The following is an 18,016-nucleotide window of genomic DNA, read 5'->3' as shown; positions in this document are numbered from 1 at the left end:
TGCTAGTCACATAAGTTTCTCCAATAACATTCCTTCCCTTTAAAGTGTACCTTTGTTGCTGTGACACATGGCAATTCTTTAAAGCAGCTGGAGTCAGAAGGTTTTTTACTATTCTTTTTATAAGTGGATCCCACCATTGTCTCATCTTTTCAACCATAATATATGTTCTTGAAACACAACAATCTTAGGCATCCAGCTGCATTCCTACCTCACATGAATCTTTTTTCCCTACCCCCTCAGTTTTATTTTGTATATATCTTCATTTTTTATTGAGCATTTTATTTTCCCCAATTACATATAAAAACAATTTTCAACATTCATTTTTAAAATAGAGTTCCAAATTCTTTCCCTCCCTCCCCTTATCCCATTGAGAAGGCAAACAATTTGATATGTTATACATGTGCAATCATTCAAAATAAATTTCTATGTTAATCCTGTTGTAAAAGAAAACACAGACTCCTCATATGAATCTCGTGCTTTAGGAAGTTCCATGGTACAATGGAAAGCCAACTGGTTTTAGAAACAAAGAATATGGTTTGAATTCTCAATCTGTCACTTATCCCATGACCTTGAGAAATTCTGTCACCTCTCTGAGACTTACTTCCCTCAAAAATAGTGAGAAGACTTGACTAGAAGATGATTCCGATTCTAATTCTATGATTTTCTGACCATTTAGATCTGTAAGAATCTTTTCAGGCCCGTCTCTCAGTACAGAATGGCTCAATACATTACACTTTTGAAAGGAGCTGGCAACAGCCATTGAGACAATGTACAAAGAGATACTTTACACTACTAGAAATTCTGAAGAAAAAATGATCTCTCAACACTGAGCCAATGAGATATTTACATCTCCAAATGATACTTAGTCCCCATCAGTTCTAATAAACAGGTTGAACAGCATTAGTGATGGTAGCCAATTATAAGATGAAAGATACTTCTACCTATGTTAGAAGCATCAAATCTGAGGTGTTTTGTGAGGCTGAAAGATCATAATGTCTTTCAAATGTACTTTTCATGGGTGCCCATAATGATATTTGAAGTTCATAATGCTATTATATATAAAACAGTTTATCTTCTAAGCAGGACTCTTTTAATGAAGGAGATACCTGTTGTTTCCCAAAAGGCTTAAATTGGGAGATGAGGCCAGAGGTGGAAATGTTGATTTGGAGTATCTGAACTGAGAGACGAGGAGAGACTAAGAAGCCCTTTATCAGAGCTAGAGAGCAGACTCCATACTATGGATCCCTCCCTGATGAGACTCCCACTAAACCATGCAATAAGGATCTAGAGTTATCTAGGTATTATAGTCAATCTAGTGATGGAATCAAAGTCAGGAAGACCTGAATTTGAATCTTACCTCATCCATTTAGTAGCTATGTGTGTGACCCTGGGCAAGTCACTTGATCAGCCTCAGTTTTCTTACTTGTAAAATGTGAAATAGCACCTACTTCCCAGAGCTGTTGTGAAGATCAAATAAGATAACACTTGTAAAATTATCTGCAAATCTTACAGCAGTATATAAATGCTAGCTATTATTATGATTTCATGTGATAATAACAGCAGTGGCATACTTGATGATTTACCTGGAAAAGCTTTGAGACATTTTTTGATTTCTATGTACCAGTCAGAGACTATTGTTCTAAAGTAGCCCTGGTGTCTTCATCTGATAATGCCAATGGTTTTCAAAAGCTGATCTAGATGTATGCAGAAGGATTACCCTTTCCTGGGCAGAATTGTTGGTCTGCTTGGTATGATTATATAGTGGGTTTAACCAGTTCTCAAACCACAACCAGATGAAGTCTGCTACTGAATCAAAAAATCTACTTAGAAACAATACCATATAATTTGATGGTGCTCAAAAAGTAGTATTGGTCAATGGAGTTACTAACATGTCTAGTCATAAGCATCCATAGAGTATAGACTACATGTACTGGCACACATTGAGCCAAGCATTACTATTGACTCTTTATGGTGAAGCACACCCCTGAACCATCATGTCTTTATACCGATATGACTAATGAAGACCCTAGAGTCAAACTATTTCAAACCAGCACTCCTTGGCTCCCAGGTTATAGAAAGACAGGACAGGAAAATATTCCACTGATGCTTTAGCCATTTAGTCCGTATTTTCTTACCATAACAGAGATGTGGAGAATTCTCAGCTCCTCCTCAGCTGATTCACTCTGAGGCTCTTCTGTTGGGTCAAGGCCAGGAAGGCTTGGGGCACCATCCTGGTGGTGGATATGGAAAAGGAGGGTGCCATTCTCCAGCCATTGCTGCCTCCAGCGCACTAGAGGGATATCTTCTGTATTCCCTGAGATTTCTGAAGGGCAAAAACCAAGAGAAGGAATAAGAAAGATTATGGAACTGAGTTCACTATTTTCTCTTCTCATATCTTCTTGGGAAGCAGTATTCAGCAAAGAAGCCAGTTCTGGCTAAGTACTTATTATATATCCATCCAACTAAATGCAACTCTAAATCTGGGGACAGGGATAGGGGTTACCATGCTTAATGTGATTGATTGATTCTGAGAAAACTGCCCTTAGGTAAAACAGTACAGGAAGTCATTACTTCAACAGGAATATTATAAACAAAAAATCTTCTCCCAGATGGCATATCCTTAGACTATAAGGGGGTAAAATGGATCTTTCAGAGGCATGATAAATAATCTATATAATTGTAAGTAACTGTTAGATTTAAAATATATGATGATTCTAGTAATTTCAATATCCTAAGTATCATCTTTGCTTAATAAAGTTCCTAGAGGGTAAAACCTAGAGGGTAAAACTAGAAACAATGGGTAGAAGTTCCAAACCAAATTTAGGCTCAGTGTAAGACAAAACTTCCCAGAGTTTAGAGATATTCTATATCAGAAGGGGCTGCCAGCAAAGGTTTGATGGTGATATTCACTTGGTAGGGATGTTACAGAAGAGATTTTCGGTCCAGTATGTTCTGGACTAGGTGGCCCCTAAAGTCTGTTCCAAACTCTGTGGCTCTGTTATTCTAAATATATTAAAAGTAACCAGAATAATGTATGGGAATGTTAACAATCCAGGACCTGAAGGACTAACTCATATTGTTTCTAAACATTGGATCTGTATTTTGGGCAATCCTATGCCTAACATCACAGCAGGACCTTACAATGTGGCAGTGAGGTTTTGTTATACATAGTGTGGGGCTAAATTTACAGCTAGGAAGACGTGAGTTCAAACACAGCCTCAAACACTTATTTACGATTTCACCCTAGGCAATTCACTTAGCCTCTCTTTGCCTGATGTTCCTTATCTGCAAAATGGGCACATTAATCACACCTGCCTTCCAGGGTAGTTGTGAGGATCAAATGGGGTAACACTTGGAAAGTACTTTGCCAACTGTAGAAAACTAGTGATGATGAGGAGGATGTTGGTGATGGTGATGATGATGATGTCATTAGGGATATTATTGTGAAAAGATGATAGTTACGATAATGTTACAAAGGGTATGCTTGTGAGTATAACTCTGCCACTCTTATAGAAGACATTCTCAAAAGTTCTCTCTCTCATCTCCCAATCTCCCACTGTATAAAGCCCAGCCAGCTCTTGCCTACTGTGGAAAACAAAACAAAACAAAAGAATGGGTAATAACACCTCCACTCCTTCCCCTTTTCCTATGATTAGTGCTGTCCTTTCCAGGGTGCGTCCTGAATGCTGGATGATTCCCAGTGGCAAATACATGGTTTCCCTCCTTGTAAGTTCAGGAGTGAGACTTTGTATAGTAATTATTCTCAGACATACCAAGTGAAACTACCAAGGAGAGTGGAGGTAATTACTGTTGCCGAGAACTGGCATTTAAGGCCCAGTGCCTGGGAGATTTCTGAGTGAGGAATGGAGGCTGACAGGTTATTTCTGCTCCGTAAGCTACTGCCAGAGAATCCACCAGAGAAGTTTGATACCTTGCTGTGGCAGAAAGAAAATTATGTTTTGCTTTGTTTTTTTTTAAATTCCACTTAATTTTCCCCCTCTTCAGCCTTGCAGATAATGATGTGCAGGAAGTAGGTTAGTGAAGAATTTGAGTGAAGGAATCAGAGTCAGGCAGACACATAGACAGAGCTGCTAGCATCATTCTTCATGACTTCTTTCAAGGCACCGAGTCATCATTAGTCATCATCACAATTATCATTAACAGTTCCAAAACTTTCCTGACAATCTACCCTCTACAGGACAAGCTCAAAGAATTTCAAGAACATTCCTGCTTTCAAACTTAAAGGTTGGACAACCTTGTCAATGGTATCTCCAGTAATGAAGAATATAATCCTTTGATGGGCTGGGCATGGTGGCACAAAGTATTTTCTGCTACTGAGGAGGTTGAAGCTGGTAGATTGTTGGAGTTTACGAGTTCTAAACTGCAGTAGGGCTGAAGCTGATGGGGTGACTGTGCTAAGAGTAGCACCAAGAAGGGTAACCTACTGGGAGTGAGGAACCATCAGACTACCAAAGGAGAAGCAAACTAGCCCAGGTCATAAATAGAACAAGTGCCAAACAGCAATGCCATTAGGGTGTCACAGAGCAACTGTGCTTTCAACAAAGGTGAGATATGGGATACCTAGTCTCAAATAAATAAATAATCCTCTCTGACTTGGTGTCTAGTTTTGATGAGTTGTTTGGGCTGAAAATGTCCTAATCTTGTGATCATCTTGACTCTGAGCCACTCTGACCTCCTTAGGGAAGTTATCATATGGACAGCAGACTTTGTATTCATCACTAGGTAAGGCTTAACATAGCATTTACTTTTTGGCTTGGCCTTTGAGTACAAAAGGGTCACATACATGACCCATGAATGTAAGACTATAGTGGAGATACAGTATCATAGGCCTGGAGCAAGGAGGGACCTCAAAACCCACCTGGAGTTAACTTCTCATTTACAGTTAAGAAAACTGAATATCAAGGAGATCAAGTGATTTGCCTGTGGTCACACAGATAGCAGACATCAGAAGCTGGATTTGAAACCAGATCCTCTGACTTCAGGGGGTTGTTAGGTGGTGCAGTGAATAGAACAGGTCTGATGTCAGGAAGACTCATCTTCCTGAGTTCAAATCTGACCTCAAACACTTACTAGCTGTGTGACTCTGGACAAGTCACTTAACTCTGTTTGCCTCAGTTTCCTCATCTGCCAAACGAGCTGGAGAAGGAAATGGCAAATCACTTCAGCATCTTTGTCAAAAAAAAAACCAAACCCAAATGGTGTCACAAAGAGCATGAAATGACTGAAAATGACTGAACAACTCTGACTCTGGAGTAAATGTTTTTTCCACTACAGTAGACTTCATCCTATGAAAGTGGCTCTTAATCATTTCTGTGTCACAGAACTCTTCAACAGTCTAGTGAAGTCTATGGACTTCTCAGACTAATGTTTTTAAATGCACAAAACAAAATAACAGAGGATTACAAAGGAAATTGATTATATTGAAATACAGTTACATTTTTAAAAAAGTTCTCTTAGGTTCCTAGACCGCAAGTGAAGGATTCCTATCCTATGAATACTGTACCAAGTGTTAGGTGTTTGTTTTGCTTAGGTTTGATCCTAGAATTCACAAAGACACATTTGATGTCATAGACCAAAAGGTTTAAGAACTATAAGGGATATTAGAGATAGTTTTGTCTCAACTTAAACAAAGAACTGGGTCCAGAGAAGTGAAAAACTTGTAGAACTTGGATATCTAATGGTAGTCTCTTAGTTCATAGACTAGTACTCTTTCCATTAGTGTCTTGGACACACCGACTTTAGACTTAACAAGAAGACATATACAAAGGGTAATTATTGTTAGGATCCTACAATTTTTAATCCTAGGGTGAATGATGTAATAGATAGAATGGTAGAATAGAAGTCAAAAAGACCTGGGTTTGAATTTTATCTCATTCTTAACCTCTCAGCCTTAGCTTTCTCATCTTTAAAGTAAGGAACTACACTTCCAATACCACCTACTTCACAGGGTTGATACGATGCTTTAATAAGAATATTGAAGGATTTTTAAAACTTCAAAGACCATAAAAGAAAAAAAAACTGACAGATGAGTTTAAGTACAATTTTCATTAGAGGTAGTGGGAAACTTTTACTATTATTAACTTTGAGCTGAAAGGGAAATTAGAAATCAACTAATTCAATTCTTTCATTTTCCATATGAGCAAACTGAGGCCCAGAAGGTAAGAAACTTGCTCAAGAACACATAGTTAGCAGCAGAACCAGGATTTAAACTATCATACACTCGTACACTATAGAAATAAGTTTATATGTTTTCAATTGGAAGAGAGCTTAGAGATCACCCAGGCCTATCTTCTAGTTTTACAGAAGGACAATAAGGCATGGGGAGGTTAAGTCACATGCCAGAATCACAGTGCTAGCAAATAGATGAAGTTAGATTAGAACTCAGGTCTTCCTAAATTCAAACTCAGTTCCCTACCTACTATATCATACAGCATCTTGAGAATGAGGACAAAGTAAGAGGAGTAATTCAATTAGCCATTCTTCACAGAGCAAGTCAAGAAACAATTCCCATGGTATAATTCACAGAGAAAGGAAAGTCTCATCCCTTTCTACTCACCCATCACAATGCATTTTGGTCTACAGACCAATGGGAAACTCCTAACTGCCCTATGGTTTGATACAATCTTAGAGAGGAGGGAGAAGAAAGCAATAAGATAGAAGCAAGGAAGGCAGAGTTTACTTAAGTGAACATGGAACACTTTCATCTTGGCTGCATTATCTAAATCCCATCATAGAAATAAATAACCTAACTGTGGGAAAATAGTGGCATGATAAGACCTAGAGAAGCCCAGAACACTCAAAAACATCCTACTAAAGCTCTAAAAATATACCATAAGGAACAATAATAAAGCAAACCAAAGGGAAACAGCCACACATGTTTCTCCATTCGATCTAAGACTATACAAAGAGATTGTCAAGATCCTACAGAGCCTCTAAGCAGGAACAAAACAAAATATGTAAATAACCCTGAGAACCCAGAGCAGTTCATCATGGGCAATTCTGTGAGAAGGAAGCCCAGGCTAAGCCATGGGTTGTGGCAGTGCCCAAACAACCGCCAAGGTAAATCTCAGGCATCCCATGCTTGAGCCACAGTAGCAGAAACATATAAACCAACTACCAGGCAAGTCTGTGCCCAAGCAGCTGATGCCCAAGCCACAGTGGGAGACGTGGCTTTTCTGGGGTCCAAGTAGTCTGTACCAGACCTAGGATCCAGACAGCTCAGGTGGCCTAATTTTCTTCCTTCTTATCCTCCATGCCCTGGCATTGGGTCCCATATGATGCTTTGAGATGCCTAGGGAAACCTACCTGGTACACCTGCTACAGCTACCAGCATTTAGAGCATAGAATTATATCAGTTATTTGTCCTCTTTCGAACTAGAACCATTGGTTTTCAATGACAATGCAAACAAGGAAGGTGAATGCATATGCCTCTATTTAAGGATAGAACCTTTTGGAACCTTCCTTCCTGATTTCAATGCTATTCCACAACCTCTGCTCTTCCCCACCAATTGTAGCCATTTCCTAGACATCAGAGTATTTGAAATTCTTCTCAGGAACCACATGCCACTCATCTTCAAATCCTTTCCCTTTTCAGCATTGGAAACCATCATTTAGATTACCTGCTTCCTACTAACTGAAGAACAAAGGAAGCCATGGCCCCAAGTGGAGCATGTAATGTACCAGTTAAATGATGCAGACAAGCACAGGAAAAGATCAGGGCTGATTTGACATACGATGGATGCCACCTCAGCCCTTTCCATGATTATTTAGAACTGCATCTAGTGCCTCACACTTCCAGAGTAGTTTAACAAGCACTGTGTATGTGTGTGTATGTGTATGTGTGTGTATGTATGTGTGTGTGTGTGTGTGATTTCCTACAAGATGTCTTTTGAGCAGGGCAAGGACCCATTACCTCCTATCCTAACACCGTAAATAAGATAAGTAAATAGCCAGCACAAAGACACAGAAAACCAGCCTAGCAGTGACAGGCCCAAGAGAGATGAATCTCTTTGCAGTCTGTTCCTTTCCTTCCTCCTCATATAACCACTAGATGATCCTTCCAGTTTCATACAGAAAGACAGGAAGTTCTCAAGCAACTTTAATGTGCGTTGTAATCCATTAAAATATTTTAAAGATAATTTTTGTCCTTACATCATAGTTATCTCTTACTCCTCCCACCATCCATTATACCTTCCTTCATGACAAAGAAAAGCCATCAATCAAAAATGTCCAGTTCAGACATTAAAAATAAATACATGTACTACATAATGCCTAAAGGCCCTCCCCCCACCTCACTGGAATGAGAAAAGATCTATATGTCATTACATGATCTATATTATATGATTCAGTGTCTTGGTTTTCCCCATTGCTAATTAACTTCTTTGGGGAATTTAGTGACTATTATTGTACTGGTACATCCCTCTCTCATTCTGCTTATTTTGCTCTATGTTGGCGTTTACAAATCTTCCCAAGTTTTTCTGATTTCTTTCTTTTGTAATTTACGTTCTTAGATTTATAAACCATTGCACTAAATTGTAATTCATTCATTCTGTCTCCTGCTTACTTTGATCTACTTTTTTTCAAATAGTTACAAAAAAATTGGTAACTACTATTTTGTCCTATGGTTTGAAATCTGATAATTTCATACTCCTTCATTTGTATGTTTTCTCACTATTTCCCTCAAAATGATGGACCTTTTGTTTCCAAAAATGAATTTTATTATCTTACGTCGTTTAAATAGTCACCCACATCAATTTTATCACTGCATCATTAAATATTCATTTTACTTTGGATAGTAGGTAGTCATTTCTACCATATTAACATGGGCCAAACATAGACAGTAACTGGCTCTCCTATTAGAGTTCTCCCTTGACTTCCCTCTTGAGCAGTCTATATAATTGTATTTACAAAAATCTTGTCTGTGTCTCGATTTAACTGCAGATAGTTTATACATGTTTTTAGTTATTTTGAACAGAATTTCTCATATTATCAGCAATCCTATTTTATGTAAATACAGTATGGAAATGCTACTGGTTATGTGGATTTATTTTGTAAACTGAAATCTTGCTGTAGCTATTAATCAGCTCACTTAGTTTCATCACTGGTTCTCTGAACTCCTTCAAGTACTCATTCCAGGAATCCAGAGAATTACTTTCTGTAGAAAGACATTGTGGCATTGTGCATAGCAAATCAGCCTTGGGGTCAGGAAGAACTAGGCTCAAGTTTCCCCTCTTACCTGAACTAGGTACAGGGCCTTAACTAAGTCACTTAGTTTCTCAATGCTCTACGTAATTCTCTAAAGATTCTCAGTTGCAGAGAAGGGGCAGATCTTCATTGGTAGAGTAAGCTTCTCACCTACTGAAAAGCAAAGGTCCAATTCTAGTCCATCATTTCTGTAGTAGTACCCTCATGTATTTCAAAGTTCTCTGCATCAATTTTCACTAGTGAGACTGGTTTCATAGCTCCCTTTCTTCTCTTTTTCTCTCACCTATTTGAGCATCAAGGCCATATTTATCTTATAAGATTGGGGGCAGCAAGGTGGTGCAGTGGATAGAGAACCAGTGCAGGAGTCAGGAGGACCTGACTTCAAATCTCACCTCAGACACTTGACACTCACTAGCTGTGTGACCTTGGGCAAGTCACTTAACCCCAATTGCCTCATCCTGGGTCATCTCCAATCAGCCTGATGAATATCTGGTCACTGGATTCAGATGGCTCTGGAGGAGAAGTGAAGTTGGTGACCTGCACAACCCTCCCTCACTCAAAACAAAGTCAAGTGCAAGTCATGACATTATTTCTCTGATGGCATGGTCTTCTTTGAAAACAAAGGACAAACACACACATCTTAGAAGATTAATGGATTTTGCTTTATTTTTGAGATAGTTTGTATAGTATACCATGCCATGGTGTACAAATTAGGTAGGACAAAATAAAATGACCAACTTTCTGGACTTATACACTATAATATAATTTTTCTATATTAAAAGTATACAACACAACTTCCTTTTCCTGCACTACGTTGGTTTAGGATCACTATTTGACACTGAGCTCACAAAAATGTTGAATAAAAATGTTTAATTGTTTATCATGTTGCCACACATTATACTGGGTATTATGCATACCTTTAACAAACATTTTTCCAGATCCAGCCCTGATTATTACACACAGGTTTGCAATGGGGTTCAAATCAGTTGCGTTCTCAAGCTTTTGAAGTATGTTTATCTTCATCCCTTGAATAAATTTCTTAAAATTTTATATGTGGCGAAGTGGAACATCATATTGAAATATTCCATCTCTATTTGGTGATTCAGGAACAATTCTGCTTCTGGGTACATCAATATATTTGATCATAATTCATGATTCTTTCACTGAAAACAAGACATCCAGTAGAAGTGAAAAACACTCAAAACATTTTGGAGGACTGAATGTTTTTATAGTCTAATGAAGATGCCCAAATTCTATTGACCAACTTGGGCTTTTCCTGACAAAAATTTTGGTCTGTCCCCAATAGAAAAAGAGGCTTCCATCAATAAATAAACAGAGGTATAGATAGATAAATAAATGCATGTATACACACACACACACACACACACACACACACACACATATATGCTGGTATTGGTATTCTCTTTTCTGTGACAAAGGTTTGTTTTTTCTTTTCCCACTGAAACAGTTAGCAGTTGAGTTTTTTTGATACTGTTTTCTCACTGTTCTTCCAGCTTCAAAAAGCCTAGATTGCGCTGTAGAGCAGAGGCGTCAAACATGGAAGCATGTGGCCCACAATCCTCCTAAGTGCGACTCAAACAAGATTAAAATGTGATTGGAAAATACTTGACAAAACAAATAAAAATACTGTAAAATGTAGCTAATATTACATTTTTAAGCTAAGTTAATATGCATGCCACAGGAATCCTTATCTACAGTTTTCTTTTGAGTTTTATACCACCATGAGAGAGGATCCAACATCAATCCAGTCAGCTACTACGGTCCCTCTCTGACAGTCTTTGTGGTCTGATAACTAAGTGTACTGGTCTATAATTCTTGGTGGTGTTTGTGTCTGTGTATTCTCTTATTTGTTTGCTCTGTACCACACTTTCCTCTGTGCCTTGGTAGAACTGTTCTTTGATTATGAGACTGAATGCTTCAAAATGTTTCAATACTCCATGCCAACAGGTGCTGAAATATTTCTAACAATCATTGAGATATATTCTTTAAAAACTACAGCCTTTGCACATCTCCTTGAAGTCGTATTCATTCTTAAAAGTCATAAAATTAAAACTTCAACAAAAGAGAGCAATGACACGTGTCCAGCAGGAAATTCTGAACTCTACCATCAGAGAACTAATTAAATTAAAGAACTAATTAATTAAAAGTGTGTATACCTGCTTCATCTGATCAAAGATGGATATTCTAAGTCAGTCTGGTGTCAGAAGAAGCAAATGTGCGTAAACATTGCTGTGACAAAAGGAAATTGCATCAAATTATTGCTCTTAACAAGTAATTTACACACCCCTGTAAAAATTAAGTGCTCTTTAAATGTTTGCTAGACTCATCAGCAAGTCCAGTTGGGCTGGAGTTCATTGAATCATTTGTTTGTTTTTCTTTGTCAGCCTATTTATGGCTGGCTCCCTTTATTTTGCTGATTCTGGGTACCTTAATATCTCTAATTCTTGCTTTGATAATTTGGCTTTCATATTTCTGTAGACTTCAGTTGCCTTTGAAGTCTCAGTTTTCAGATGCATGATTTTGCACAGTAAAATTATATAATTATGTAATGTTATATAATTTTTGTATTTGTTGTATATCATATTAAGTGTGTAATATTATATTATTGTTCACAGTAATTTCTGACAATGTGCTATGTTTTTCTTCAATAGTTCATGTAAATTCGTTTCCTTCATTTTTTATTTTTGTAGTTTGATTTCCTGTCTCTTTCTCTGGATCAAATTAGCTAATGGTTTATTGATTTTTGCTACTCTTAAAAAAACAGCCCTCAGCTTTATTCATCAATTCTATAGATTTTATTTTCTTTTTTCTCCATTTCTCCTCTATTTTATCCAGATTTCTTATTTGTACTTGCTTAAAGGTGGCCAATTTGCTTATTAACTTATCTTTTAATTTCATAACTACTTTTTTCTATTTTATTGTTATAGTCTTCATAGGTATAAAAATTACTCTGAGAAACCATGTACCAAATGATTTGTTATATTGTTTCATTATTAGTAGTATCTTTCATATAAACATTTATTGTTTATATTATCTATTTTTTTGACAAAATCATTATTCAGGATTTCATTTTTTTAGTTTTGTAACTTTTGCTCATATATCTTTAATTCATTGTTCCAGATTATAAGGGATACGTTTATTCTATCTGTCTTATGACATTTCTTTGTGATACATGCCCTATCACCTGACTGATTTCTGTAATGAGGCTCTGACACGCTGAGAAATGTTTGTATTCTTTAACATTGTCATTTATCAGTTGGCATAACATTCTGGCTGCCTATACTCTAGCAAATAGCCCAGCGACTACATACTGGCAAAAAAAAAAGTAAAAACAATCCTAAAATTAACAATAAATCAACTAATGATAAAGAAATTAAATGAAAAAATACAAGAAGTAACTTCATCCACTCCAGAACTACACAAAAAGTCACCCATGAGCAACAGAAAGAAAGAGCTTGCCATCAATCCCAGCATTATAATGCACAAGCAAACAAGCCAATAGCCTCACAGTGGAACTAGAGACAGACCGAAGATATCTGTGTCTTATAGCAACAAGAATGGATGAATTCCCTGAGAAAGCCCCAGCTTCATCAGAAACCCAGAGTGTAGATTTTGGAAACCAAAAAGAAAACAATGTTAAAGCCTTTCACAACTTGACCCCACTCTACTTTTCTAATTTCATTATGCATTATTCCTCTTTCTGCACTCTATAATCTAGTAAAATTACCTTTCTTGCTACTATTCATAGACAGCGTTCTGTCTCATGTCTCCATGCTTCTACACCTTCCTCATCAAAGCCTGGAATGCACTCCATCCCCATTTCCTCCCTAGATTTTCTTACTTCCTTCAGGACTCAGCTAAAGTTCATCTTCTACATGAAGCTTTTCCTAAATCTCCTCCCCCTCTTCTTCTGTTGGTACCTTCCCTCTCAAAACTATGTCTTAGATTTACTTTTTAATAAGTATCATATATAATCATATAGGTGCACATTGTCTCCTCTAATAGTAGTATAGTTCTTTGAGGGTAGGGAGTATTTCATCTTTTGGCTCCACCTCCTTAGCACTTATCACTATTCCTGACACATAATAGGTACATAATAAATGCTTTGTTAATTGATTAACTGATTGAGCAACAGGAATCTGGCTGCTATACCATTTGGTGAATATACACTTAATGTAATTTTCCCCCATTGTCTGTGGCGCCTTTAAGCAAAATATAATTTCCTTGACTATATAACTTGACTATCTTTTCAAAAATAAATTTGCCTGGAGATCAGGACTGTATTGCAATCTATTTTTTAATCTCTTTTTTTGGAAAAAAAAATTTTTTTTACAATAAAAATACTTTAATTAGTCTGTCCTTTTCATTATCCTCCTCATTAAGGAATGTTTTTAAAACCTTCAAAAAGAAACATTTCAATACATATCTACATAGCTGAGCAAGACAAAGTCCCCTATCTGCCATATCTACAAATGTACATTGCTTTCTACATTTTAAGTTAATCCCCTTTCTGCTAGGAGGTGACATGATAATTCTTTTGAACTTATGGTTTATCATAGCCCTGATCAATATTCTAAAGTCTTTTAAAGTTGCTTTTTTTTCTTTATAATGTCATAATAATGTTTTCAGTTTTTTACCCCCTATTTCTGTTCACTTTGCTCTCTCTGGTTCATAGAGGATCTTCCAGTTTCCCTGGAAATTTTCCATCTTATGATTTCTTATGGCACAATGCTATTCCATTACATTCATATATCACAATTTGTTTAACCATTTACAAATAAAAGGACCCCCTATACACATACCTTTAGCTTTCAGTTCCAGGGTATCATGAAAAGAGCTAGCATAAATTGCTGTTGTATAGTCCATTGTTGTGAAGGGGTTGTGAATGTTATGCTTTTGTGTGTGTGTGTGTGTGTGTGTGTTCATATGCACCAATTTTGCAACATCTTGATGTAAGGGATACATATGCAAGAGTGTTTGGGACAAAAAAAAATATCTATAAAGAAGATGGGCTTTTAATCTGGAACAGTGCTATCCCTGAGAGAAAGCTCAGATCACTGAGCTATTCTAAACACTGAAAGTATTCCATATTCATCCTTGAATGGATGATCGAGATCCTGATTCTACCTTACCAAAACTCATCTTAGGAGGCCAATATTGACACGGAGCAGGGGAAACACACCCAGATCTATCCAAGTGTCCCATTATTTTTAGAGATTAAAACTAACAAAATCTTTCCCATGGATTTTTTTTTCTTATTTTCCTTTCTCCCTTCTAAAAAGCTCTTGTGTTGAAGGGCCAACATTCTTCAGCTGTGGATGATTTACTTATGGCATATTTGGCCCAATGCAGAAACTAACATCCTCACAGTCTCATAGGGATAAACAATCTATGAGAATCCCAGTCCAAAAGAGTCAGATAATAGCGTGGCATGTTCCAGTTCTGAATCTACTAGTAATTCATAGCAATAATCCTTTCATCACTCAGAACTTTTGCTTTCTCAACACTTAAGGGAAAAACTTGAAATAGATAGAATTTTGGCGGGGGGAGGGATAATCTCCTTTTTGTTCTTTATTGTTTTTGTTTTTTCTTTTAGATTTAACCTCCCTATTTGGTTACAGCTTGAGGGGCAGTAATCACTCACAGCTTGGTCCTGATGATCAGCAAAGAAGCTTTAACTAATCTATTTTTGACTTGTCTCCCTGCCCCAACCCACTTCCAACCTCCTTAGGAAGCTTGGTTTCCCCAATTCCCTCCCCAGTGTGAAATACTGCTGCCATACTTAGTGTTGACAATGGATTGATTTTACCCTGCTGCAGCTCTGACCTTCTAAGGTCAAGTGATCCAACAATCTCAATCTCCACTGCAGCAGGAATTATAGGTGTGTTTCTGCTCTAAAGTATCCTCATTCAAACTTTTTGTACTCTTTCCTCTTTCAACTAGATCACAGTAGATATGTGACAGATAACTGCCTAAACAATGTGGGTTGGCACTTTTTGAAATACCATGATGTCATATTGCACCATCCCTGACGTGCCCATTCCTTTTCCCCAACTATCACTCTGGTTCTTATGTCCCTGGAGCACAGAATTTAAAGAGATCTAAACCCAGTTCTTCAGGCAATTTCCCTGGTCATTTTGAAAGTGGGGAAACTAAACCAAAGACATGTATATTAACTAGGATATGAAAGGCTTCGAAACTCTAATTCAATAACCACTCATGATTTCAAGGAACTTATGATACAAAGTGCTACCCACTCCCAATAGGAAGGTAATGGACTCAAGGTACAGAAAGAGATATGCATATTTTTGGACATAATAAGTATATATGTATATATATATATGTAAAACATACGTACATAAATATATCCCCATTGTGGGAATTCATTTTTCTTGACTATGTATATTTGTTACAAGGATTTTGTTTTTCTTCCTTTTTCACTTGGGATGGGAGGTAGAAAGGAGTGAAGGCAGATTGCCATTGATCAGAAATAATAAAAATGTAATTTAAGAAGAAGAAAAAAGAAGAGTACTTGGAGAAAAGGGTGACAGCCCCTAGAATAAGGGAAGATATTCACCAAAAAAGGTATCATTTAAACTGGGGGATCTTACAAGTCACGGGAAACTGTTTTTATAAATTAACACAATCTGAGACTGTGCTAAATTAGGGGATGCCAAGTAGGTCTGACTGTAGGGGCTAACTGCCTGTAGTCTGTAAGTCTCAAATAATCTCCAGATATTCACAGTAAGACCAGCAGAATACCAGCAAAGCTTTATGCTAATGAACCAACTGTAAGGTATCATTGGTAGCTTGGAGATGATATGGAAATGTTAATGAATTAATCCTAAGGTAGTATGAATAAGAGTCCATCCCCCCCCCCCCCAAAACTCTATAAAAATGAAAACCCAAATTCCTATCCCAGATGCCACCCCCAGCACTATTCTACCTCCTAGGGTTCCATGCCACTCAATGATTCCCAACCTCCATCTGGGGTTACATAAATGACTCTGTGTCCCTCCCCCTCCATGTTCTTTTCTCCTTAGCCACCATAACCTCTCTCCCTCCACCACCCCATCCACCATGCCCATGTCCTCTGCCTCTATATTCTCTGTGCCTAACTGAAGTATGATTGAAATATCACTCTCCATTTGCTGGCATCGTTGTCTTTCCCAGAAAGTATCCAAAAAATTGGTGTTCCTGCCCTCCCTCAATCCAAAGAACCCCCTAAGGTTCCATTCTCTCAGAATACCAATACTGAGATTCCAGGTTACTCATAGCTAACCACACCCCTAAATGTGCAAAGTGTAATGAATTCACAGGTAGAAAGCAAACTTGGTTAGCTGAACTTTGTGTGCCTTCCTAGGAGAATTTCCTCTTAAATAGGTCACAATAAATCAATTAATAATCCCATAAATTATTGACTTCTTATACCTTCGAAATGACACATAATCACTCTCATTTCCTTCATGGACAAAATACAAGAGGGAAATTCCAAAAACATCTTGTAGGTTCATTCACATCTCATGATTCCTCAATCACTATCCTTTCGACCCAACCAGTAAATGTCTTCTCATTATAAGAACTCAGCTCAAGACTCCACTGTTTTGAAATACCAGTGGAAATAGGCCAGTGGTCTAAAATTCAGGCTAATGAAAAAAGTCCTTTCTATATAATGGAGACCATCATTGAGTTGACAGGATAGACCTCTGAAGGAGTTACTCATTACTCTTTGTCTAGCTTTCTTCCTTTTTTATTTAGCTTTCCCCCTTAAGTTCAGAGTTTGAAAGATATTGATGGTAGGTCTGGTTTCCCACATGGCTTTCATTATGGTCTTCTAACTAGAACTATTAACGGTGGCATTAACTTCCAACACCTTTGTAAAATAAAATAACCTGCCTAAGTCAGAGGTTAATAACAACAGGGGATCACTAATTAAGCTGCAGATCTTTACCCTAGTATCAAATGTGACCCAAGTCCTTAATGTCTCAGGATTCACAGCCTCTAAAGACCCCAACTTGTTCTATAAACATAATGAGGGCAGCATATTAGTCTTGGCCATCTGCAAAGGAAGATGGGGGACAGATGAAACACATATGAAGGGGATAAGTGCACAAAAGGACACAGACATGAGAAGAGTTAAAAGGAGAAAACAGAGATTCTTTTTTTTAGTAACCTTAGTCTGGGTTATCTGATTTTCCATTTCCATCAACAAGGTTATCTGCAAGGACAGTTTTGCAACAAGCTGATCCAACATCTAGAAAATCAATATATCATAAAGCAACCAGATGTTAGGGTGGATAGAGCACTGGGCCTGGAGTCAGGAAGATCTGAGTTCAAATCTAGCCTCGGGTGTTTACTATCTGTAGGACCCTGGGCATGCTACTTAAACTTTGTCTACCTCAAAATCTGTAAAATGGAGACAATTACAGTAACTATCTCCCAGGACGATTGTGAGGATAAACTAAAATAATGTTTGTAAAACATTTTACAAGCCATAAACCTCTACATAAGTGCTAGCAGTTATTATTGTTGAAGATATAGCATGTACAGAGGTATTATTCCAGTAAAACCTTCTTAGCAGATAGGTATAACAAGGTTGAGGGAAACAGGTCTCAAACCCATCAGTAAGTTAGGGGAATGTTTACCCCAAGCATGTGAAACATCCCCCATTGGAATGGCCCTACAAGAACAATTTGTTCCAATGACCATGAAGGTGGATTACACAGGTGCTGTAGAACACTTAGAGCTTGGTCAGATATCAAAGAAACCA

General features: G+C 37.5%; 1 protein-coding gene across 1 annotated transcript in view; it reads right to left on the bottom strand.

The window, feature by feature from the left end:
* The window catches only part of ASTN1 (astrotactin 1), a 461,200-nt gene that overhangs the window by 285,427 nt on the left and 157,757 nt on the right, over nt 1-18,016 (bottom strand). The window contains exon 2 of the mRNA XM_072648560.1: nt 2,136-2,323. Coding sequence (XP_072504661.1) covers nt 2,136-2,323 — 188 coding nt within the window. The remainder of the gene's footprint in view (nt 1-2,135; nt 2,324-18,016) is intronic.

This window comes from Notamacropus eugenii, chromosome 2 (genome assembly GCF_028372415.1).
Source record: "Notamacropus eugenii isolate mMacEug1 chromosome 2, mMacEug1.pri_v2, whole genome shotgun sequence".
NCBI lineage: Eukaryota > Metazoa > Chordata > Mammalia > Diprotodontia > Macropodidae > Notamacropus > Notamacropus eugenii.
Note: the sequence above shows the minus strand (reverse complement) of the source record. Positions and strands in the feature narration are given on the sequence as shown.